This window comes from Anoplopoma fimbria, chromosome 9 (assembly GCF_027596085.1).
Source record: "Anoplopoma fimbria isolate UVic2021 breed Golden Eagle Sablefish chromosome 9, Afim_UVic_2022, whole genome shotgun sequence".
Classification (NCBI taxonomy): Eukaryota; Metazoa; Chordata; class Actinopteri; order Perciformes; family Anoplopomatidae; genus Anoplopoma; species Anoplopoma fimbria.
Window position 1 is genome coordinate 3,177,816 of NC_072457.1, and position 26,117 is coordinate 3,203,932.

General features: G+C 40.1%; 2 protein-coding genes across 2 annotated transcripts in view; one reads left to right on the plus strand and one right to left on the minus strand.

The window, feature by feature from the left end:
- Window positions 1-1,252: 1,252 nt before the first annotated feature.
- On the minus strand, window positions 1,253-14,035 carry LOC129096470 (MORN repeat-containing protein 4-like). The gene is made up of 4 exons (XM_054605263.1): window positions 13,969-14,035; window positions 6,843-6,957; window positions 3,823-3,932; window positions 1,253-1,413 (listed from the first exon to the last, which is right to left on the minus strand). The coding sequence occupies exons 1-4, from the start codon at window positions 14,033-14,035 to the stop codon at window positions 1,253-1,255; spliced, it is 453 nt and encodes a 150-aa protein (XP_054461238.1).
- Window positions 14,036-21,463: 7,428 nt separating this feature from the next.
- LOC129095315 (ligand-dependent nuclear receptor corepressor-like protein) overlaps window positions 21,464-26,117 on the plus strand; it is a 62,640-nt gene continuing 57,986 nt past the window's right edge. Inside the window, exon 1 of the mRNA XM_054603715.1 lies at window positions 21,464-21,583. Within this exon, the coding sequence (XP_054459690.1) occupies window positions 21,487-21,583 (97 nt within the window). The 5' untranslated portion in view covers window positions 21,464-21,486. The remainder of the gene's footprint in view (window positions 21,584-26,117) is intronic.

Consider the following 26,117-nt stretch of genomic DNA (forward strand, 5'->3'; position numbering starts at 1 on the left):
AACAAACCGAGCAGTAAAGCTACTTTGAGTGGTTTCATGGTGCTGGACAGTAATTAATCTTTGACTTTAGTTTAGTTTAGTCATTGAGCCACTGATTCTGGATCCGCTGCAGCCTGTTGGCACTGTGTGGTTGGCACTGAGTGGGGATTCTTCCCGCTGATCTGTGATCAGACACGAGCTGTAACGGCACTGAGTGAAAGAAAACAACAAAAGATACTGCTCACATTCACAAGAGCCTTCTGATGTTCCATTTACTTATGGTGAATAATTTACATCTAAATACTAGAGCACCAGTAAGGTCAGAACAGAAACCCAGTAACCACTGATTTGGCAACTTAAAGTTAAAAATATATTTAGATGTCAGAGTTCAAACTGGGCTAAATCCAAATCTTTTACCTTTAAAAAAAAAAAAAAAGAGATTCAGATTACTAATGCTAAAATGCTATTGAACCTGAAACCTACCTAGACCTTTAAAATGTTACTTAAAACTAAATTTAGCCGAGTTTAAACCAAGGAGCAACCTACGTGTCTGAAAAGTGTCTTAAAGCTGCATTCTCTCTCCTGTCCATCAGGGGGCGACTCCTCTGGTTGTATAGAAGTCTATGAGAAAATGACTCTACTTCTCTCTTGATTTATTCCCTCAGTAAACATTGTAAACATGAGTTTATGGTCTCAATCTCTAGTTTCAAGTCTTCTTCAATACAGCATGATGTTCATTTAGTAAATGATGCTCCATTTAGAGTCAAACAGACCATAAAGCAGGGTATGCTTTAGGGCGGGGCTACACACTGATTGTCTGATGAAAATTGAAACCCTTTGGTCTCTAGTGTTACTTCTGTTTACAAAAAGGTTTTTAAATTAAATAATTACTAAATCAGTGTTTACTGGAAAATTTGTCAATATGCAGAGTTTAGTTTTTTTTCCAGCTGAGCCTGAAGCAGATCTAGCACCGGGGGTTCTGACTGAGCATGTAATCTCTGTTTGGCTCAGATGATCCTGAATCAGTGGCTTTCTGATCTGAAGTGCAAAAAAAAAAAGGGAAATATATACATTGGACACATATCAGCTGACTGGAGCCATTGATTAGTTACAGTAATGGGAAATAAAATATATTTAAAGAAAAAATTACCGTATCCTGACAATACGGAGGAAACTGAAGACGAGAATGAAAACAAATCTCTTCATAAATGACATAATGAGCTGTTCAAACCAGGAGGATGACAGTGGGGCACTGTGGGTGATGTTGTCCGCGTCACATGGCTAGAGTTCGGGCCTTGGCGGCTGCTGACTGCGCTCTCTGCACGGCTCCCTGGCTGTTCTCCCTACTCATCAGCTGGTTGGTCTCAAACAGGCCTTCATGGCTGCCGCCGCCGCCGCCGCCGCCAGGGCCGGCGTCCAGAAACGTCAGCACTCCTGGACCAAAAAGACTCCATGTGATATATTTCATCAGAGCACACGGGACAAAGCAAAGACGGACATTGAAGGCCACTTACATGTCTTTAGGACCATGTGCCAGGAGAGCTACGGAGATCGAGCTTTACCCAGAATGCCGTTCGGCAGTGTAACAGTTAACATTATAGCGAACGACGGACAGCGAGCTTTACCCAGAATGCCGTTCGGCGGTGTAACAGTTAATATTATAGCGAACGACGGACAGCGAGCTTTACCCAGAATGCCGTTCCATATTGTAACAGTTAATATTATAGCGAACGACGGACAGCAAGCTTTACCCAGAATGCCGTTCGGCGGTGTAACAGTTAATATTATAGCGAACGACGGACAGCGAGCTTTACCCAGAATGCCGTTCGGCGGTGTAACAGTTAACATTATAGCGAACGACGGACAGCAAGCTTTACCCAGAATGCCGTTCGGCGGTGTAACAGTTAATATTATAGCGAGCGACGGACAGCGAGCTTTACCCAGAATGCCGTTCCATATTGTAACAGTTAATATTATAGCAAACGACGGAGACAGCGAGCTTTACCCAGAATGCCGTTCGGCGGTCTAACAGCTAATATTGATCCTGCTTTATAATAAAACTCTCATTCAAATCTTACATTTTCCAATATTGGACCTTTAGGTTTTTTTCAAGAGGAGTTTAAATCTCAAGACAAACATCCATCCATCCATCCATCTTCCGTAACCTGCTTATCCAGTTAAGGGTCTCAGGGTGCTGGAGCCGATCCCAGCTGTCAATGGGTGAAGGCAGGGTTCACCCTGGACAGGTCACCAGCCTGTCACAGGGCTGACATATAGAGACAGACAACCACTCACACTCACATCCACACCTACGGGCAATTTAGAGTCATCAATTAACCTAAGCTGCATGTTTTTGGACTGTGGGAGGAAGCCGGAGAACCCGGAGAGAACCCACGCTGACACGGGGATCAAGACAAACATATTCTTTGATAATTTATTTTCTTGGAGCATGTTTTCAATCCATCTTCTTCAGTTTTGCTCACATGTGAAAATAGGAATAAGTTGTAGGATGTACTCTACTCTCACAAAGAAAGGGAGAAATCGTTTTAGTGGTACAGATATGAGTCATTTCTACACATTTCAGAGAGGTTTTTGTTTCACGCATAAATCCGTCTTGTCTGTTTAGGTTGAACTTCGAACTTGCAGTTTTCACCAAAAACTACTTAAAACTTTTCTCTCACCATCCTTTGTTAATTATATTGGTTATAACTAAGCTGCTTTAACTCAGAATCTCCTTTGTGTTTCATTTCCTTGATCTCCTGTCTTGTTTGACTTCTTGCTTCCTTCACATAATGGGCTAGTGTTACCTGTAACTGAACTTTGGTTAATGTTCAACAAAAAAACCTGCATAATAAACTTTAAAGCAGTGAGGCCCTTCCTTTTTTAAAAAAAACACCTGATTTCAGGTTGTTAGATCTCAGGAACCTGGAGGAATCTTTTTATTCCCATCTCTATTTTTACAGGCACAAAAGAATGAACCGGTTGTCACGGTTACACAAATAAAAAACGTGTTGATTACCCTTAGGGACTCAAGAGCCTAGACACACACGGTGAGCTGCAGCCAGACAATTAACACGTCTCACTGTTTAATATGATTTAAAAGTATTTATAACGATTAGGATATTAAGAGAGAGTGAAGAAACACAACTGTAACAAAACTTGGATAGAAAGCGTTCGCTTCGTTTGTGAGAAGCAACACAAACTTTAATTATAAGAAGCGTTAAACGGAAAAGGAAAAGTGAAAGCAAGATAACTCAGTCAAAGTCTGAGAGACGGAAATAAACCTCAGGAGATGTTACAAAGCCTTTAAATGTTTACGATTACATGCATTAAACACATATTTTACTTTGAAAACGTACAAAAATACAAGTATCCAAATACACTTAAAGTAGCCTAAAAAAATACTCATTATGCAGGATGCACATTACGCAGAATAATATATATTATTACACTATTAGATTATAATTATTGATGCATTCATGTACTTTAGTTAAAATAAGCCCCATTTTTACCAACTGAAACATTACTTTACATGCTGCTGCCTGTTCATTTCCCCTGTTAATCAATAAAGTTTTATCTAAATCTATAATAACAGATCATAATTTAATAGTTGGTTGTATTTTGGATCATTAATCTAAATATCCAAAGTAACAAAAATTGTCAAATAAATGTATCAGAGTAAAAGTTGAATATTTACCTCTGAATTTAGTGAAGAAGTAAAAAGTAACAATACTCAAGTAAATTACAAGTACAGCACTTGAGTACTTTCCACCTTACAAATACTATTAATTACAACAGCAGACTTTTAAAAGATAGAGAATGAGTTGAGTAGTGACGTCTTACCGTAACCGTCCACACATCCGCTTTTAAACTCGCCTTCAAACCTCATCCCGTCGAAGTGAGTGAAGACGCCGGCGCCTTGAAACTTTCCCTGCACAAATTCACCTTCATACCTAGAAAATAAAAAGAATATTTACAAGAAGAGAAAAAGTAGAGCGTACTAAGTTGACTGAAACTAATTTAAGAATGAAAGAAAAGAGCTTTCCTTCGACAGGTTTGTTTCATTCGCTCTCTAGTTGAACTAATGTATTTTTATTTAGACTTTTGTTTAACCTTCTGGCAGTGAGAGTTATTACAAAAAGTAGTTCCACCGACAGTTGTACTGATATACTACTCTACCTTTGTAGTTCCTCATAGCAGAGCCTTCTACACAAAGAAACACTACAAAGTCAGTCAATATTTCCTCATATGTGATTTCAGGTTATTTATTATATATATATTTGTGGTCCTCTTGGTCACAGATTTATGTGGTAATGTAAAACCATCCTATCGTTGCAGTGTAGCTGCTAAATTAAATATAAATAAATAAATAAACCTGAAGAACGGATACAAAGGGATTTGAATCGGAGGTGAATAAATGGACGAGGCAGCATAAGTAAAATAACTGTGGTAGCAATATTGGCCTTGAATGTTTGGAATCTTAGCAACCTTTTTTTTTAGCAAGTTTTACTCATTAAAAAAAGAAGTCAGTATGTATTTGGTAATCTAAAATGCATATCTTGTTGTTCCAAACCTAAAAATTTGGCAAAAAAGCTGCATTTTTATGACGTCTCTGCACGATCTGCTTGTTTAGAAACGATGAAGAACACGGAGAGAGGGAAGGAAAGGTAGATGCTTCATCCGGGAATTACAGCGTAGCTTAAACTCAACATAAAATACAGTGATGATGACATCACAGCACAGGCATTACAGTTATGGGATGCATTACATCATTGTGCATCCTTGTAAACAAACATCCATCCATCCATCCATCCATCCATCCATCCATCCATCCATTTTCCGTAACCTGCTTATCCAGTTAAGGGTCGCAGGGGTGCTGGAGCCGATCTCAGCTGTCAATGGGTGAAGGCAGGGTTCACCCTGGACAGGTCTCCAGTCTGTCACAGGGCTGACATATATAGACAGACAACCACTCACACTCACATCCACACCTACGGGCAATTTAGAGTCTTCAATGCACCAAAGCTGCATGTCTTTGGACTGTGGGAGGAAGAGAACCCACGCTGACACGGGGAGAACATGCAAACTCCACACAGGAGGTTGGTGTGAGGCAACAGTGCTAACCACTACACCACCGTGCAGCCCACAAACAGAACAACATTCCCCTAATAAAGCTTCTTTTTTTTAATTAGTTTTTACCAAAGCTGTTTACTACAGTTTCACACTTTCACAGGGATAAAAAAAAGCGAGAGATCAACTTTTTTTTTTAACACATACAGCATGAATACTATACGCCATCACTTCAGTATCAAACATCTTCAAACTGACAAAAGAACTGAACTGCCAGAGAGTAAAAGTTCAATCACATCGTCAGGTTGTCTTGCTTTATCATAATAATAATAATAATTCATTCATTAAAACGAATTAACCCGAGTCACACTTGGAGTAAAGCTCATAAAAACAACCATTGACATTCACATGCACCTCATTTTTCTCCCTCTCTCCCAGATAGAAAGGAGGTTTTGATTCAGACTCAGCAGGTCAACAAGACGTTCTCGACTTTCTCCAATAATCTTTAACCCGATTCCTTTTGTAGCTTCTGTTCTCTGTGAAGGAGCTACAAACTTCTACGAGCCACCTGTCAAGTCCAAGGACTGAAACAGTTCTGATATGCAAAAGATGGACCTTTATTTAACACCGTAAAAAACATGTTTTAGTGTTTCTAAAGAATCATTCAACTGATTCTCCCGAGTGATACGACAACGGAAGACCCTGAGCCGGATCCACTTGAACTTCCTCAGCTCCACTTGAACGTTGCCCACTCCGCTAAACGATGAATGAAAAGCTCTGAATTGGGAGACATGTTTCGGGTCACAGAGCCACATCTTTTAATAAACTTATTATCAGATAGGTAAAGTAGCAGATGCTTCAAAAACAATCTGGCATTCAAAATTTAGAGATGAATAAATTACTCCGACAACTCAAAAGTTAGAGTTTTTTTAATTTTTTTAACACAAACTTTAAGTTTGATAGATGCTTTGGAGTTTCTTTTCCTTCTTTGTTTATTTCTTAAGACTTTTTTGAAGCTAATAAACTAAATGTTCCAATGTGTTTTATTATGTTTATGAGTACAAAAGAGCTTTCTCTGTTGTGTGTATTTGTGATGAAACTTCAGCAAAATGATAATTGAATATGTTTGATAATCATTTAATCATAATTCATCAATCAGAAACACAATATATTTGTTTTCAGCTTCTGAAATGTGACTATTTTGTTGCTTTTTTTGCTTTTTCATATTATTGTAAAGCAGAAATCTCTAGGTTATGAACCACTGGTGAGATGAAAACAACATTTGAAGATGTTTCCACGGCATTTTGGACACTGATTCATCATCTTTATTTTAAAAGCTAAACAATATTCTAAAAATAATCAACAAAATATTCAATAATCAAAAGAATCTTTACTTAACCTTACAGTACATCACGCTAAGGATTTTTACACACTAATGCTAATAAGTGCATGAAGACGGAGAACTAGAGCTGAAGCAATAATTAAATTAATTGATGAAATGATCGTCAGACAATTATCTACAACTATTCTGGTAATCAATCAATTTGTTTCGGTCAATCAAAAACGGTGACAAAATGTTACAGATTTTCTGGTTCCAGCTTTAAAAAAAAGAGGATTTGCTGCTTTTCTTTTCTTATAAATGTAAAATAAACATCTTTGTGTTTGGAAATTCTCTCGTTTGGAAATATATTCCAACTACTGTGACATTAGGTCCAGCTTTCAGATCATTTTCAACAAAGTGATCTAATTTCAAAAGGTCAAAGGTCAGATTAGCCTGAAGTGTCATTACAGACCTGGAGCCGTCGGGGAAGACCAGCACCCCACAGCCGTTGAAGAGGCCGTTCTCAAACTGTCCGGTGTAGCACGTCCCGTCGCTGAAGGTCAGCTGACCCAGGCCATGACGCAGACCTGCAGCGGCAAACACACACAGCGGAGGTAAGTACTTTAACGCTAATGTTTCTCACAAATTAGGTTTATTTTATATATATATATATATTTAATACTAGGATTATAACTCTGCAAATTGAGACCTGGAATCATCTTTAAATCATCTTAACAGTGGAACGACAAGAAATAGAAATGCGCGCTACTAAAATCAAGAATTAGCAGGAAGAAAATCAAACTGAATATGAAGATGATAGCTGAAAGTGTCAAAAAGAAATGTAAAAATAAAGAGGGAGCATCTTCCTGTGTGAGAGTCCAATGAAGTAGTTAAGTCATTTTTGTCACATTAAGAGCAAATATTTAAAATCACAAAAAATACAGTCATTTAAATAAGTAATGTCAGCATGGTCATTTCAATGAATTATTAGATCTTTTATATTTTTTATTTAATTTACTGCTGGTAAAGAAGTCTCAAAAACCAGTGTGATCTGTTCTGGGGTGGGGGTTGGGGGGGAAGAAATTTGAAAAATCACATGTACATTGTATTATTGCATTCTTGGTGCTTTTGAGAATAAAAATTATATTAAAAAACCACAAAGTCAAATTATAACAAAAAAAACCCGGAATAAACGTCTACTTTTAAACAAACAAAATACCAGAAATATCAAATATAAATGTTCACAAAGTGTACCACACAGAGGAAAAACAATCTACGAAGTACCACACATTTACTCCAAATTATCATAATTTCGGCAAAATGTATAAAACAAATACTTCAAAGTATGACAATGTACATATGTTATATTCACATAGATAGATGGCAGTAAGTTCATGTTTTAAAGGTTTTATATATATAGTATATATGTGTGTGTTTTTTATGTATTCTTTATTAGTGAGTAAGTAACTTTTTTCCAAGGATTTTTTTCAGAAAACGCATTTGAAATTATGTTTAATATGAATTAAATCAATAAAACAACAATAAAGCAGTTATGAAGTGAAAATAACTGAGCCATACCAAATAGAAAATTAGTATTTATACACAAGTCTATTTGGCCTTCTTCTTATGAATGGATGATATTGAAAAAAATCCCGTCTCTCTTTTCTCAAAAATGCATTATAAATTGAAATATAAATAATACTGCATTCTTTATAACGTCCAATTCAATGGTCCATGGACATTCATTCAACCAGAGCGGACAAGAAAAAAACAATCTTTGGAGGTCACGGCCTAATTTGGAATAAAATGTTTACTGAAATGCATCAATATTTCAGAAGCACACTTGTTTCAATCCTTGAAAACATAAGAACATTGGAGGTTACGTTTCTCGTGCCTCACACCACCAATTGTTTCCCATGTGTTCATTTCAACCCGGCAATTATTTATGAGCAAAAACTCAAAAAGGAAACTGAAACCAAACAAGGTCGAAGCCAAAACTTGACCACAAACTTCCACCATTTGTTTTGTTTTTTCTATCACATTACAAAGAAAGTAAGCAGTGATAATCTTAATATTAGACGATGAAACATGGCGTAAAGTGAGTCGTTGTTTGTGAATGTGCTTCCAAGCACAAATGTCATTTGAATGGATGATTATCTGAGACCGTTCATGTGTAGGGATCATACAAAGAAGGACAATTCGCTTTAGAAACAGGAGGTCTTAAAAATCTTCATTTGAGTAAATATTTTGCAGCCAAATCAAATTGTTTACAGGATATTCAACCTTTGTTTCTTAATTATGCATTTAATACATGACTTCTTACTCTACAGTACTTGTAAAAAGGCAATAAAGTCGCCCATGAATATGATATATGAGTTTACAGATAATTACAATCCCTCCTCGTCAATATGGAGGTTGGTTTATGGCTTTTTACCCGTTACACCTACAGTTTATGGGCATATCTATATGTTACACTTGTTGCCTTTTTCATTCCTCAAACTTAATTCTTTGTTTGTTTGTTTGTTTTGTCGAATAACGCAGCACATAGAGCATAAACGCCTCCGTTCATGCTCAGAGCTCGCTCGCCGTCTGCAGAGGCTCTCGCTACGGCGCAAAGTGCAGTTATAAACAATGTTTTGCCTTAAGTATGACACGTAACGCTCACTTTCTCCTTAACTAAGGGACTTTCTTAACGGTGTTGTACAGAGTCCCTTAAAAGGTCTCCTTAGTTATGAACAAACTTTAAAGCAATAACTGCAATGAAAGAGATTTTACAGAAGTAAAATGCTACAGTTTCCATGTTGATGTTTTGTTGGAATATTCCAAGGGGGTCGTTTTTGAGGCTGATGTCCTCACCTCATCAGTTTTTTCTACAGCTTGTGATGTCTGCTTTTAGAAACACAACGAATACAAAAAAATCCATATAAATATCATAAAATATAGACCCTTACTGGAAGGTATGTGGAGTTTTTCTTGGGAATATATATCTTTTGAAGTTCAGGAGAGTCGTAATTGGTGCTAAAAGACATAAGGTGAGGTGCTCTCTTTCATATTTCACCTCTTGAAATGTTCCCACAGAGGTGAGACTTAATTCCCTCTAATTCTGTGACTAATTTCCAGGAACAAGGGGGGGGGGGGCTCTATTTAGCAGCTCGCCCGGTGGGATTTAGGAGAATAACTGGATGTGTGGCACAGTTGGACACGGGCTGAGGAGGTCCCGGGGTTCCTCGTAGTCGCTGTAAGCGATGGAATAGGATTTACTGTGAGCTTGCCAAGTGGCATGAAGCTGGTGGAGAGGAGGGGCGTGGGGGGGGGGGGGAATCCCTTACAGCAGATTGGGATTTACAGGAGGGGAGTGAGGCAAGGGTGAGGAATAGTGAGTGTTAGCTAATGGCTAAAGTAAATTAGGCGGTCCATCTGTCAGGGCCGCTTACTTTGCTGCTCGCTGTCTAATCTCAGCAGGGTTTTTCACGGGAGATTTGGAGAAGAGATTTGGAGAAACTAAATCGGGAAGCGCCTGCATTCCATTTTTTAAAGTCCAAGCTTCCTCCGAAGCATCCTGCATCCATATGGCCAGATGTGTGTGTGTGTGTGTGCGTGTGTGTGTGCAAGCAGGACTCGATTATGGGTAAAGAAGAGGGCCAACTGGGGCTTAAATCCAACCTTTCAGTCAGCGGGAGCCCTCAAGCTGCTGTAATATGACAAAATCTGTGGAGTGTCATCCGGCCACGAACTCCCCGAGAAGCAGCGTCTTCCTTCGAGCTAAAGAGCAGCATCAAAGTATAAATGGTGCTGCTGAATATTAAAGTGGCCCTATTATGCTTTTCCACTTTTTCCCTCTTCTTTAGTGTTTTATATATATTTGTGTACATGTAAAAGGTCCATAGAGTGTAAAGCCTGAAGTCCACGCCTAAAAGGAGTTACCCTCCCCCTCAGAAGCTCCTGAGCTGCCTGAAACGGCTCCATTGAATTCTCTCCTTCACTTCCGTAACTTTATGAAGTCACAATGTAACTTTATGATGTCATAATGCAACTTTATGAGGTCACAATGTTACGAAAGTGACGTAAAACTCCTTCCGGCTAGTTTGGCCCTCAAACCACAAAAGAGAGAGACGGAGCTGGAGCTCTGGAGGAAGAGTTTTTTGAAATGTGAAACGTTGACCAATCACAACAGAGCAGCCTAGCTGACCAATCAGGGCAGACTTTGCTTTCTGGAAGGAGGTGCAAGCACTACAACGGAGCATTTCAGAGAGAGGGTGAGAAGAGGTGCCTCAGGACAGCCAGGATGAGAAAACAAGGAGGATTATGAGCATTAACGCATTGACATAAAAATATGCACCCGGAAAATAGCATAATAGGACCTGTTTAAAGAAAAAATGGCAAAAAAAAGTGAAAGCGCTTCACAAACCTCTATGACGCTAACAGTTTACTTTTTAACTGAATGGAGCAGAGACTTCCTCTCCAGGATTTTCTCCCTCCAGACTCTAATCTGACGCCTCTCCTCCAGCTCTCGTGTCGGGTCACGGTCTCTCCGGCTAATTACGGTTTTAGCAGAATTTGTCTGGCTCTTATGTCAATCAATAGCGGTAATGCATCGATGTTAACTGACTGCATGGACGCGGTACAGTAGTAAATGGCTTGTGCTCATACGCCGGCCTACTTCCTGTAACCTGATAGCTCCGGCTGCTGGGCCTCGTCGTCAACCGGCGCTCGGCTGAATTATTCATGTGACACCGTAGACCTCCGCCCCGACACACCGCTACATGTTTGTGTGCAAACAGTGGCTCTCTGCACGCATGGACGCAACACACACACATTAGACTGTGTTCATCACAAAACCACACAGTTACAGGTGAAAGTCAGGAGTGTGAATTGAACTCGAAGGGTTAAAATCAACAGAATGAGAGGAAAAAAAGTGCAATAAAATATATTTCAAGGAGAACTTTATATCTAATTATTTGTGGATTTATACAAGGTGGGGAGAGTTATTAAAAAGTTATTAACAGCATGTAAAAAAAACACAATTTCCATCTAAATGGGTGAAAAGGAAGTAATAACCAGATACAGTAAAACTAATCTTTCTCATGATACGAGGTGGCATATTCTAAGATTACACAAACTACAACTAGAAGTAAATGAACATTGTTCAAGATGCAAAACAGCAATACTTTTTTTTGTTACCTGAGATAATTTTTTTACTATGAGTTTAGGACAATTTTGAAACTTTCAATCATAACAAATATTTATCTCACATGTTGACACTTTTCTATTTTCTATTAATTATTATAAAATACATATAATGTGTCATAATCTGCTTATATTGCTGTATAATTATAGTTTTTCAAACATATTCATTAGATAACATTAAAAATTTTATAATGTAAGTTTACTACTTTCTTTTTGAGTTTAGGACAATTTAACAAAGGTGAACTTCAGCTTTCAATCATAACAAATATTTATTTAAACTTCTATTTATATACTTTTACAATTAAATTTACAATTAAATTAAAAGCTCCAGAACAAATGAAACCTTCGAGGAGACTTTTTTCAAGAAGTCGTAAAAACATCTAAAACTCCATGACAGGAAAATGTATCTACAAGATGTTTTTAAATAAATAAAGTGATCTTTCAAAGCTTTTTTAAAAAAAAATGTAAACAATGCCAAGAAATCCTGGCAGTCTATATCTATTAGTGGACTAATTTCTACCAGTCGTGACTTAAAAAATTTAAAAAAAACTGCAGTTTTCTGCTCACCGTGCAGAGACCATATGTCCCCCCCCCGCAGTCTGACGCCTGCTTTTGTGCCAACTTTTGTTCTTTGTGTAACCTTGCTCTATAGGTTGCCTCTGTGTTTTTGTCAAACTGAAAATACTGGTTTAGGTAGTGTGATATCCTGTCTCAGCGGGCTCACTGGCACCAGATGGTATATGTGTGTGTGTGTGTGTGTGTGTGTGTGTGTGTGTGTGTGTGTGTGTGTGTGTGTGTGTGTGTGTACATGTGTGTGCATGTGTGTGTGTGCATGGTTACGTTTTCCTTTAGTTACTGACTTCAGTTTTATTAAGTTTGTTAGATGCAATCTGTGCGAGTTCAGGTTCGTATAGTTTTGCTGTTGAGTTTCCCCGACGGTACGCCCACTTTCCTTCTGACCCTCCATTCTGACGAGAAACCTTGTGGTCGTTCCTCCAAAGCTGAGAACTTTCTTTAAGCATATGTTTTTTTTAATCATATTAACAGGCTTAACAGTTTTATCCTGATAAGTTTCAAAAAGGGAAAATTCTGCATCTTTTATGTGGGTGCCTGATAAGTTTTGATGGTAAATGCAGTCAATTTAGTCCCGCCCCCTGAGGGTAGTCGGGCTAATCTTAGCGTAGCATCGGCTAGCTTTGACCCGGGTCCAACAACTATCCGTCTCTGCTTCATAAGCTCTCATGCAATCCTGTCAGATTTCCTTCATTTTCAGGCTAGTTTGGCGGATTTTGAGCTCGTTATGGTTAAACGATGTAATTGTGAAACTCGTTACCAGGGCAACGTATCCTCACACAACAGTTTGTTTGATATCTTAAGAAAAGTTACTCCTCATTTTTTGTGCGTTTTCCTACAAATGTCAAGCAACACATGGCAATTTCCTCTCCTTACATGCATACAGTCTTTTCAAAATAAACTTCCGTCCACACAGGAAACAACTCTCTAAAACTACCTTGTTAGTTTTAGGAAATTAGATTGTTGTTTGGCTTAAAATAACCACGGAAGTGTCGTTAATGAAGTATGAAAATTACATGACAAATCAACATTGACTTCTTGTTTCACATGGGAAACAAACAGCGTTATCCTGGGTGAAAGATCAAAGTTTGTTCGATATATTTTGAATATTTTTGGCGTTTGATGTTGCCATGAGACAACCACTACCAACATGCACTGAAGACGTTGAATCCATCTATGCCCTCGCCAAAGCCGCAAGACTCCATCGACAAAAACAGTGATTTTTACCTCACAGAACACGTGAGTTTCTGGTCTATCACTGCCTTGATCGGTTAGTTTGTTTGTGTTTTTGTGTCAATTTCTCACACAATAACACAAACAAACTAACTGATGGAGCTTCTCCTGTGTTCTGCAAGGTAAAATATGTGTTTTTTCAATGGAGTCTGGTGGTTTTGAAGAGAGAAAAAATAACAGCTTCAGTTTCCCGTCAGAAAGGGCTGTCAAAGTATTCTACATATAGCGTACACTTAAACCTATATTGATTTTTAAGGTGTTTAAAATACATCCACAGCAGTACATTGCCTTTCTCCCATGCTGGTTCTCCTGTCTGTTCCTACAAACTTGATCTACTGTAGTAAAACTCTGACTATGGAGAAGAACCTCATACAACGACACTTCAAACCATCCAATACTATCCCTTTAATAACAGAAATATAACTGTCTTCTGTTCTTACTTACACTTACGAGCCGTATAACATGAATCTAACACGAGTGCCGTATTGACGCGGGCCCTGCCCCTTTAAGTGCATTATTGTCTTAATCACATTATCGCAGAACTCCCGCTGTGCATGCAAATGTAGCCGGTGATGGACGGGTGAGAGTGAGCGGGTCAGGCTTGCCTTCTTTCCATTCGCCGTGGTACTCCTCGCCGTTGGAGTAGCTGAAGGAACCTCGTGTCAGGGTCATGGGTCCTGCTGCTGGCACACACACACAAAAAACATCATCAACACTGGGAAATATTGTGACACACACACACACACACACACAAAGAGCTGAGAGTTTTTCTAGTAATGTTTCCACCTTTCAACCCATATGGGTTAATTGCTAGTTTTGTGTTTTGCAGCACAAATCATGCAACAACCCCCACTTTTTTCAGCACAACCTCACAGAAAAAGCAGAGATACACTGTGTGACTAAAAACATCTGGACATCCCATAATTAAAGCCCTTGTGTGATTTTGGAACCTGGTTGCAGGGATTTGATCCCATTCAGTCACAAGAGCATCAGCGAGGTCCAACTATAGACTATATATAGGAAGTGGACGTAGTCGTTGTGACGTCATCCATTGGTTTGTGGACGGAAGTTTTGAAGCTTCAAGTTTGGCATTTTGGTTGTCGCCATCTTGGATTTTTGCAACCAGTGAGTAGAAGTGATCATATTTTGACTGAGGAGGAGTGACGTAGAGACGCCGTATACGTCTCTGTTAGAGAGCTGTCAATCACAGTTAGCCCCGCCCCTAAAGCATCCCCTGCTTTATGGTCTGTTTGACTCTAAATGGAGCATCATTTACTAAATGAACATCATGCTGTATTGAAGAAGACTTGAAACTAGAGATTGAGACCATAAACTCATGTTTACAATGTTTACTGAGGGAATAAATCAAGAGAGAAGTAGAGTCATTTTCTCATAGACTTCTATGCAACCAGAGGAGTCGCCCCCTGATGGACAGTAGAGAGAATGCAGGTTAAAGACACTTCCACATTGGCTAGACTTTTCAGAACAGGAAGTTTCCGCCTGGGTCCAGCACTGATGTTAATCTGGCTCACAGTTAAAACATGCTGAAATACTGATCGGACTCCGTTATTTTTATTTTGTGGAAATACATTTTTTTAAAGAAATAGAAATAAAAAATAATTAAATAAATACAAATTAAATAAATGGAAATTAAAAAATTTAAAGAATAGAAATTCCATCCATCCATCCATTTCCTTCCGCTTATCCGGGGCCGGGTCGCGGGGGCAGCAAGCTAAGGAGGGTCCTCCAGACGTCCTTCTCCCCAGCAACACTTTCCAGCTCCTCCTGGGGAACCCCGAGGCGTTCCCAGGCCAGACGAGATATATAATCTCTCCAGCGTGTTCTGGGTCTACCCCGGGCCTCTTACCAGTTGGACGTGCCTGGAAAACCTCTAAAGGGAGGCGTCCAGGAGGCATCCTGATCAGATGCCCGAGCCACCTCAGCTGGCCCCTTTCCACGCGAAGGAGCAGCGGCTCTACTCCGAGCTCCCTCCGGATGTCTGAGCTCCTCACCCTATCTCTAAGGCTGAGCCCAGCCACCCTAAGGAAGCTCATTTCGGCCGCTTGTATTCGTGATCTCATTCTTTCGGTCACTACCCAAAGCTCATGACCATAGGTGAGGGTTGGAACGTAGATGGACTGGTAAATCGAGAGCTTTGCCTTTCGGCTCAGCTCCTTCTTCACCACAACGGTCCAGTACAACGCCCGCATCACTGCTGACGCTGCACCGAACCGCCTGTCCATCTCCCGCTCCATTTTACCCTCACTCGTGAATAAGATCCCGAGATACTTGAACTCCCTCGCTTGGGGCAGTGACTCACTCCCAACCCAGAGGGTGCAATCCACCGTTTTCCGGAAGAGAACCATGGCCTCAGACTTGGAGGTACTGACTCTCATCCCGACCGCTTCACACTCGGCTGTGAACCGCCCCAGTGCGTGCTGAAGGTCACGTTCTGAAGAAGCCAACAGAACCACATCATCTGCAAAAAGCAGGGATGTGATTCTGAGGTCCCCAAACCGGAAACTCTCCTCCAACCGGCTGCGCCTTGAAATCCTGTCCATGAAAATCACAAACAGGATTGGTGACAATGGGCAGCCCTGGCGGAGGCCAACACGCACTGGGAACAAGCTCGACTTTGTGCCGAGTATCCGGACACAGCTCTCACTTTGGTCATACAAGGACCGAATGGCTCGTAGTAACGAACCAGGTACCCCATATTCCCGCAGTACCCCCACAGGACTCCCCGAGGGACACGGTCGAAGGCCTTCTCCAAGTCCACAAAACACATGTAGACTGGATGAGCAAACTCCCATGCACCCTCCAACAGACCTGCAAGGGTAAAGAGTTGGTCCGCTGTTCCACGTCCAGGACGGAATCCGCATTGCTCCTCCTGAATCCGAGGTTCGACAATCGGACTGAGCCTCCTTTCCAGCACCCTGGAGTAAACTTTCCCGGGGAGGCTGAGCAGTGTGATACCCCTATAATTGGAGCACACTCTCCGGTCCCCTTTTGAAAATGGGAACCACCACCCCGGTCTGCCACTCCACAGGCACTGTACCCGACTTCCACGCGACAGTGAAGAGACGTGTCAACCAAGACAGCCCAACAATGTCCAGAGCCTTCAGCATCTCAGGTCGAATCTCATCCACTCCTGGCGCTTTGCCGCTGAAGAGCTTTTTAACTACCTCAACGACCTCCGCCAGGCATATGGACGAGTCTTCCCCTGAGTCTTCAGACTCTGCCTCTTCCACAGAGGACGTGTTGGTCGGGTTCAGGAGTTCCTCAAAGTGTTCTTTCCACCGCTCGACAATATCCCCAGTCCGGGTCTGCAGTTCTCCCCCTGCTGAGCACAGCCTGAGAAAAGCCCTGTTTCCCCTTTAAAGTCGCCTCACGGTTTGCCAGAACTTCCTGGCAAACCGTGAGACTAGAGAATAGAAATTAAAAAATGTAAAGAAATAGAAATTAAAAAATGTAAAGAAATAGAAATTAAAAAATGTAAAGAAATAGAAATTAAAAAAAAAAATTAAAGAAATAGAAATTAAAAAATTTTAAAGAAATAGAAATTAAAAAATGTAAAGAAATAGAAATTAAAAATTTAAAGAAATAGAAATTAAAAAATTTAAAGAAAAGAAATTAAAAAATGTAAAGAAATATAAATTAAAAATGTAAAGAAATAGAAATTAAAAAATGTAAAGAAATATAAATTAAAAATGTAAAGAAATAGAAATTAAAAAAATGTAAAGAAATAGAAATTAAAAATGTAAAGAAATAGAAATTAAAACATTTAAAGAAATAGAAATTAAAAAATGTAAAGAATAGAAATTAAAAAATTAAAAGAAATAGAAATAAAAACAATCATGCACGCCAACTATGTGAAATAAGACAGTGGCATTTCCTGACATCATTGCAGCTGTTTTGCCGTTTATTTCTAAATATCATATAAGCGGGGGGTTTCCACGTAATTTTCCCCATAAATTGTAGAACAGAAGCATGTATCAGGGCAGATAAAGTCTTAAATACTGCTTCACATTCCTGGATCCCTGTCCATGTGACACTCTGACCCCCTGGTGATCCAGCTGTGACAGATGTGTTTACATCCATTTAGAGCTTCTTATTTGTCTGACATTTAGCTTTCCAGTTTTTACCCCCATAAACCTTTTAAAGGGCTCTCCTTCTCCTTTCTATTGTCTTCAAAAAAAATAATAAAAAAATTATAAACCCTAGCTCACAGACAAACCTGCGCCGACAGCAGCATCACAGTGACATTTAGAGAGGGAACATCTAAAGCGCGTTCATTAGGATGGATAAATGCCCCAAAAATGCCATCAGGCGCTTGTCACATCCGACAGGAGGAGGAGAGGAGAGTGTATCCATCCAATGTTGCCACAGTAACGGGTCCCTCATCCCTCTCATCCCTCTCATCCCTCTCATCCTGCATGACTCTCATCACGCACACACACGCACAGACACGCACAGAGCTCCCTGGTGGAATAAAAAATGAAAACGCTTTACCTGTGTGGGTTTTTTTTTTTTATTAAAGAGCAATTCCTTTTTTCTCTACATCACTGCAAAAAAAAAAAAAAATCAACGCTGAGGATTTCTGCTCCTCTCCGCGCATGGCTCACTGGCTCCCCGGCAGAGCTGCCTCAGCCTCTCCGCAAGGGGAGGCACCCTGATTGGCCCACGTTCCTCCACCTCGATCCAAGGCGTCCTCCTATTGGCTGCTTCCTCTCTCTCTCCCCCTGTCCACCCTTCAGAGGGAGACATCTTCGTCGAGGGCATCGGGTTCAATGGCTTAATTAGCCGGAGTGCTCCCTCTGTTAAAAGCGTTTGCCCTTGCCATGGTGTGTTTTTTTTTATTTTTTTTTATTATGCCTCTGCCCACAGTCTCTGCAGGATGATAAAAACAGAAGAGAGGTTCCTCTTAACGACACGGTGTCACTTCATGTTTCAATTTGGTGATTAGACCCACGTTTTGGCGAGTTTTTTATTATGGAACTTGATTTATTGATCTCTATGTGTGCTGAGATGGAGAGGGTTTTGATAGATAAGGAGATGTGGAATAAAAGCCAATAATTAAGTAAAGATAATCAAGGTGACCCAAATTAAATACAAATTCTGCCCTGGTTTTGTTTGTCTATGGGGAAAACAGTACAAAAAACAAAACAATTATTAATAATCCATAACCAACATTTAACTATTATTGTTAATCATCTTTTATCAATAACAGCAGCTCCGACATTAATCAACCAGGTTCTTAATCAAGTATTTTGTGATTTAAAATTTTCTGGCCAAGAAGCATATCTCTGTCAGTAGAAATAAGAACTAGGAACAAAGATAAATATATTCAAGTATAGGTAAAACAAATAGACAGGACTGTTTATTACACAAGTAGTGAAAAACATAGGTGTATATTTATAAAAAAAATATTTAAAAAGTACCAATGATAACAATAAATAAAAATACAAGCAACATCTTCTGTAACTGCACTGCTGCTGTTTGTTTGTTTGTTTGTTTGTTTGGTTGGTTAATTAAAATAATTCACATTAAATACAACACAAAAGTTCTAAAATGTTTTCAGGGATTGAACGATAAAGTCCTGGATTTATTCCCATTGTTGTGTTTTCCACAGCGCACCAACTTTCATCAAGGTGGAGACAGGCATTCAACGTCCAAGAAACATCAGAAATCAAGAAGTAGACCAACGGCGTGAGGTAGTTACATCAGGAACGCTATATCATTACAGAGCACTCACACAAACATACATTGGATTTTACAGTCAAATGAGTTACATAGGCTATTGTATTGGCAAATTTGAGATCAGGCGACAACCTCGGGTTCTGCCGAGTGAAGCCGATGTTAAAGTGTCTTAAAGCTGCATTTTCTCTCCTGTCCACCAGGGGGCGACTCCTCTGGTTGTATAGAAGTCTATGAGAAAATGACTCTACTTCTCTCTTGATTTATTCCCTCAGTAAACATTGTAAACATGAGTTTATGGTCTCAATCTCTAGTTTCAAGTCTTCTTCAATACAGCATGATGTTCATTTAGTAAATGATGCTCCATTTAGAGTCAAACAGACCATAAAGCAGGGGATGCTTTAGGGCGGGGCTACTGTGATTGACAGGTCACTGCAGCTACCAGAGAAGTATACGGAGTCTCTACATCACTCCTCCGAATTAAAAATATGGTAACTTCTGTTCATTGGTTTGTAAAAAAAAACAACTATTGATGTAGATTTATTTGTCACAAAACAGTAACACCACTTTCGTAGATATTTGAACCCAAACGACAATCATTTCCTAAACTTAACTAACTAGTTTTGTTGCTCTAAAGTCTATTTACTGTAAAGACTAAGTTTCCTTTGAAGAGACTATATGAATGCAGCAAAGTTGAAACTGACACATATTGCCGGACTTTCAGGGAAAAAATGAGGAGAAACTTTTAGTAAGATATCGTTCGTACTGTTGTACTAGGACCTGTTGTTGTTTTTTATGTAGAATAAGTATATACTTTTGTAATGGAATGAGACTGACTTCCCAAATAAAGCACAGGTTTGTCTCTCTGAGGATATACATAGCAAATGGCTCCATCTAACATTTACCATCTTTGAGCAGCGGGAGATTTCCAAAGTGCCGGTTAGAATCATTCACGTAGACTCTTTCTCTACTCAATGTTGGAGTGTGTGTGTGTGTGTGTGTGTGTGTTGGTGTGTGTGTGTGTGTGTGTGTGTGTGTGTGTGTGTGTGTGTGTGTGTGTGTGTGTGTGTGTGTGTGTGTGTGTGTGTGTGTGCTCTGTGCTGATTTGCATGTGTTTTCCTGTCATGTTGTGTGTATTTGTATATATTTGTAAGCTCATGCTGTGGTCAGACGCAGGTTTCTGTAGCTACATCTGGGGACACAGACTTGGTTTTAGCATTCTTGGGGATTTAACAAACGTACACACTTTTTTTAGGATGAATCCAGTATTTTTAAACCCAGTCCTTTAAGTGTTTCTCCAGAAAAAAAAAAAAAATCCTATAGCAGCATTGAGAAGCTGCTGAAAAAGCATTTGGATCTACATTGTGGAACACTTACCAAACCCCAAAAAATTCCTAATAATTCCCCATGTTCTTTTCTGCAAAGATGGTAATTGTAGTTCTACTATTAAAGGCATGTTTATTTAAGTTACAATGCGTTTTAACAAGAGTTCTTGATTTGAATTGCCATTTGTTTTAAAATATATGCTCAATTTAAAGAATCTTGTAACAGAAACTATGGAAGACTAAAAAAAAATCACAATATTTGTGTATTGGGGGGTTAAATGAATCCATAAATCCCATATAAACAGAGTTTTAAACATGGTCCGTTGTTGTAAATCCTGTACTCAAGATGCACTGGACGGAAATAGCCGAACAGTTGAGCGTTTATTCATTTGATTAATAACACTGAGTGAGTAAAAGCAGCATAAATCCCTCAAAAGAGAACTTGTAGTCATGCTTTAATTGGTTAAATGAGAATATTAGTGTCTATTCTAATCATTAATGACTGTTTCCTGGTGGAGACACACCGTGAGGGACCTTCTGGGATGTTTTTTATTCTATTTACGCACAAAAATAAAGAAAAATACTCTCCCAGTTTTCTGATACAACAATGCCTCTTTGTGCACTCAGTCTTTAGAAATCTAGCCTCCAATTTATTGACTGCCTTGGCCAGAGGTGCACTGTGACATATCTGTTTAATTGCAACAATGCAGCGTCTTCATGCTTCATCTCTAAATCCCCGACAACCTTTGACACACATAGCTGTAAGCCATGGCACATTTTGGATCACAGGCCCTATACAACATTAAAAACAGACAAACATCCTATTAAAACGACCCAATGACAGCACATGAGATGGCTGGGAGGGGTTGGAGGAGGGAGGAGGAGAGGAGGAGGAGGAGGAGGGAGGAGGAGGAGGGTGGAGGAGCTTTTTGGTGGGTGGGACAAATGAGCGGTGTAGAAAAGGGGGATGCTGCAGCCCCGTCCCCCTCATATCTCACTCTCTCCACCCAGCCCTTAGAATAAAAAAAAACCCCACCGGTGACGTGCGCGCAGGGAAGCACCCAGCAGTATGTGCGCGTCCACGGGAGGGGCCGACAGAAAATGGCGAGTCTGTGCAAAAGGCAGCAATGCACGGTAGAGAGGCGAGGCTTTCGGCAGGAACTTGACTCTTGGAGGCACAAACTCATTCACTGTGTAGGTAAGCTGTGCTTGGCGGTGTGTGTGTGTGTGTGTGTGTGTGTGTGTGTGGTGCCAGGATTACGCACGGTGCCAGTGCGTCTGTTTTGGGTTTTTTCTTTATGTGATGTCCACTGGAAGGAAAAAACCTATAGGAGCTGTCATGTTATGTGTGTGTGTGTGTGTGTGTGTGTGTGTGTGTGTGTGTGTGTGTGTGTGTGTGTGTGTGTGTGTGTGGTGTCCTGCCTCCTATCCGGACACACAAAAAAAAACAAAAAAACAAAATCAGCTCTTAAGTTTTCATGCTCGTGTCCGACATGTTGACAGGTGTTTCCACATGCACGAGCTGTGTTTGTGACCCCTGTGGCTGTTGTTTTATTCAGTTTTTGGGATCCACTGTATATATTTTTATTTGTGTGTTTATATATATATATATGTATCTATACATTATGCCATGGCTGTTTATTTATTATAAGCAGGGCATGTCACGTGTGGAGCCTCGGCCAATTGGATTCCCAGCTATAGGCAGGCTCGTGCCCGTGTGCGCGCCGCTGTGTTGGGTTTTATTTTTTTGGTGGTGGTGGTGGTGGTGCGCGCTCCCAATCTCCAAACATGACAACCCCTCCTCCTCCTCCTCCTCCTCCTCCTCCTCCTCCTCTTTGGGGAGCGCGCATTGCTGCATTGGGGGAGATGGAGTAATGTGGTGTTTTTGGGGGGAAGGTGTAGTCGTGGGGAGGAAAAGCATCCAAAGCTTTTCTTTCCAGAACCAGAACCAGAACCTGTACTCTGTAATCACCTGAGCTCTGAGGATGCTGGAGGGAAAAAAAAAGTCTGTCCGGCGCAGTTTTGCATTAAGACATAATTATGATTTTTTTTCTTTATTATTTTATTTAATGAAAGATGTTTATGTATCTGTGGCTCTGTGTGGATAATTAACAGCAGCGGCCATGACACGTGTCAGTCTTTGTCTGGTTGGAGGAAACTGATCCAATAATAAAGCAGATCTTGACCTCTCCCTTCTTTTTCTCATTAGTTCCATGTCGGCTTTTATTTTGGATTTTTCTCATCCATCCATCTCCTCCTCCTCCTCCTCCTCCTCCACCAATCCTCCATTTCTGGTGTGTTTCATTAGCTCAGTTTAATCCGGTTACATCGACCGATCCCGATGTTATGACGAGATTATCCTCCACTCCTCGCCTCTGATCTCCTCACCTCTCCGGGTTTCTTATATATATATATAGATATAGATATAGATATAAAAGCACCACCATCACCATCCCCATCATCACCACCACCCGCAGCAGAAGCTCCAGAGTCTCGGTGTTGCGGCTCCACTTGTGTTTGTTTGTGTTTTTTGCACTTCTGAGTCCAGATGTTGCGATGTTGAACTGTCACCTACTTACCCACCCGAGCTGTAATAACCCACATGGCCTGATTCGGAGCCAGGCTGGCCAGGCTTTTTTTTTTTTTTTTTTTTCTTCTTTCTTTTTTTTAAGTAAGAAAACCTCTTTATTTGCATATTAATTATTAATTATAGCCCTGCACCTGCTCTGTGTCCCCTTTATTGCTCTTTATTCCTGCTCTGATCAGTGCAGTTGTTTTTATGATTTCTTGTGGGTCGCTGGCTGGGAGTTTGGATTAAAATGTAGTCCTATAATAAACACCGGAAGGATGTTTTATCAGATACCCGAGTGAGACAATAAGTCCCTATAGGAATACTATAATGACCCTAAAGTCGATAGAGATACCATAAGCGTGATTAATATGCTGCGCTGTTGTGCATCTTGAATATCTTGTAGTGATATTACAGTGATACCACGAAGCAAGATGATGAACTCACAGTGGGATATGACAGGTTGCTGCAGCTCTATATGGGCAGCAGTGTGTGTGTGTGTGTGTGTGTGTGTGTGTGTGTGTGTGTGTGTGTGTGTGTGTGTGTGTGTGTGTGTGTGCATATCTCTTCATTGCTGGTCGTCAACGCTCATCATTGGTTGGCTATGCGTGACAAGTTTTTAGGGCCCGAGCGCAGCAGCAGCAGCGTTATCAGCAGTGGGATTGAAGTCTGACGTGTTTATACGTTTGGCTAATCGACTCTGGAAAACAGCGAGAAACTTGAATGTCATCAGATAAAGATTGTCTTCTGACCGGAGGAGGAATTTGGTTTTTACAAAAGTACTGAAAGACAAGTGGTGCGTTGCAGTTACATTTTGACATTGATTTTGGTTCATTTTTGGCGATTTTTCTTATTTATTTTGTGCATTTATGCGAAACGGCAGGTATCCAGATATTAAATATGTCTGGGAAAACCCCAAATATTTAGAATTTACTATCATATAAGAAAGGCAAAAAAAAAACCGACACATCTTTACATTTGAGAAGCATTAACAAGGGAATGTTTGCTTTAAAAAAATGACTTAAAGGGCTTTCAAAAGACAAACGCTTTCAGCTCATGAAACTTTTTTCATTTGTTTGTCAATTGCAAAAAGTTTTGAGGCAAAAACACTTTTTGACATTTGAGAAGCTGTCAAACTCCAAAATAAGACGACAACGTTAAGAAATAAATAATTTCAGTCTTACACGAAAATGTATGCTGGCAATTAAATGAAACCCCACTCTGCCGTGAGCCGTACGTCTTTCTATTAATAGTGATCCTTGTGTTGGAGACATTTGGCGTTAAAAAGGTCAGGTAAGAGAGGTGGACATCTTCCGGTTTATTACGGCGATGTGAGAAGATGCAGCTTGTCGACACCGCCGGCCTCGTCTTCTTGCCCTCCGCTGTGTACCGATAATAAAGTAGGGCCTATATGCCATAGAAAGGTTAACATTATTAGTTGGTAGCAATTAAAGCCCAACTGCTGATTCCTTTGGCACGTATACTGGGTAAGAGAGTGCAGCTAATTTGATCGCTGAAAGGTTGTGGCAGAGAGACAGAGAGAGAGAGAGGGAGAGAGAGAGGTGTGAGTCTGGCTGGCTGGCAGATTGCTTTTTTTTTTTATTTTACTTCCAACACTTCAGAGCTTCTCTGAACAGTAAGACTGCCACCGGTGGAGGCTGAACATGAGTGGAGATGCAAGGTGGGTTTCATGGTGACTAAAGGTCTCGAGGGTTTTTTTTTCTTTTTTTCTGGTGACTAATCCCCGACTCACAGAAATAGAATTAGATGTAGATCGGACTTTGTACTTTCTTTCTGGGTTGTTGGACTTAATACAAATGTTAGATGCTGATTGTTGTTAGTTGTTAAGGTGACTGCCACGCCAGTGTAGCTGTAAAGGAAGACAGCGGATGCAGCCTCATAGATGGCTGGCTAGTTAGCTGTCGTTAGGTAACTAGCTTCACTTTCTGTGGAGCGCATAGTCTGTGTAAAGAAGTGGACGTAGTCATCGTGGCACCACCCATTGGTTTGTGGACTGATGTTTTGAAGCCTCGAGTTTCACGATTTCCCCATCACCATCTTGGACTATGCGGCCGGCACAATGGTTTTTTTTCTGCAACCAATGAATGGAAGTTACCATATGACATTGAGACGCCATAACTGTCAATCACAGTAGCCCCGCCCTAAAGCATACCCTGCTTTATGGTCTGTTTGACTCTAAATGGAGCATCATTTACTAAATGAACATCATGCTGTATTGAAGAAGACTTGAAACTAGAGATTGAGACCATAAACTCATGTTTACAATGTTTACTGAGGGAATAAATCAAGAGAGAAGTAGAGTCATTTTCTCATAGACTTCTATACAACCAGAGGAGTCGCCCCCTGATGGACAGTAGAGAGAATGCAGGTTTTAAAACACAAAATTTCCTCTCTACGCTTCGTAGCGTTACTACTTCACTGCTCGTTCTTGTTGTTACTGCAAAACTTCACCTCAGTGAGTCTGTGACTTGCCATAAGTTGGTTTAGCCCACTACAATGGTCGCTATGGCAACGGTCGCAAAAAAGTGTCCACCTGTCCAGCTAAATTGATTTGAATGTGAATGTCTGTTCTACTCATATTTTTTTTTCTATGTTCAAAGATTTTTGGGGTCCAGATTTTATATTATTTTTGAACTGTTGTTTTTGTCACGAGTACTGAAACACAGAACGCAAATATTTCTTGGAGAAAAAGAGACGTCTTTTTTTTTTTCTTGTCTCGGAACAACGCTGATTTCTCTGAGCTTTCGCACCGTGAATAAAAAAGCATCAACCAATCACATTTTGTGGCCACGGATATATAGAAAACGTACACTTAATACACGCAACAACAATGGAGACTGCATTGTCCGCACCAAGACAAAAAACTTCATTACTCCTTTCAACCTTGACAAAGGCGGAGCAGAACAGACCCAAAGCCCTTGACATAAACACAGGCATTTGTTTCTTTAACAATTTTTTTTTTTTTGCTGCTGATCGATATTATTTTGATCAACGAATTTATATTATTATTTCCTTTTTTTTGTTTGCTGCTGATTAATGAAAGTGTTGCCGAGTACAGAGTCTGTTCAGCAGATGTTTCCTCTTCATCACGTTCCGATCGCAATATTAAAAATCCTCCGTTTTGCTTTAGAGTGTCTTATAT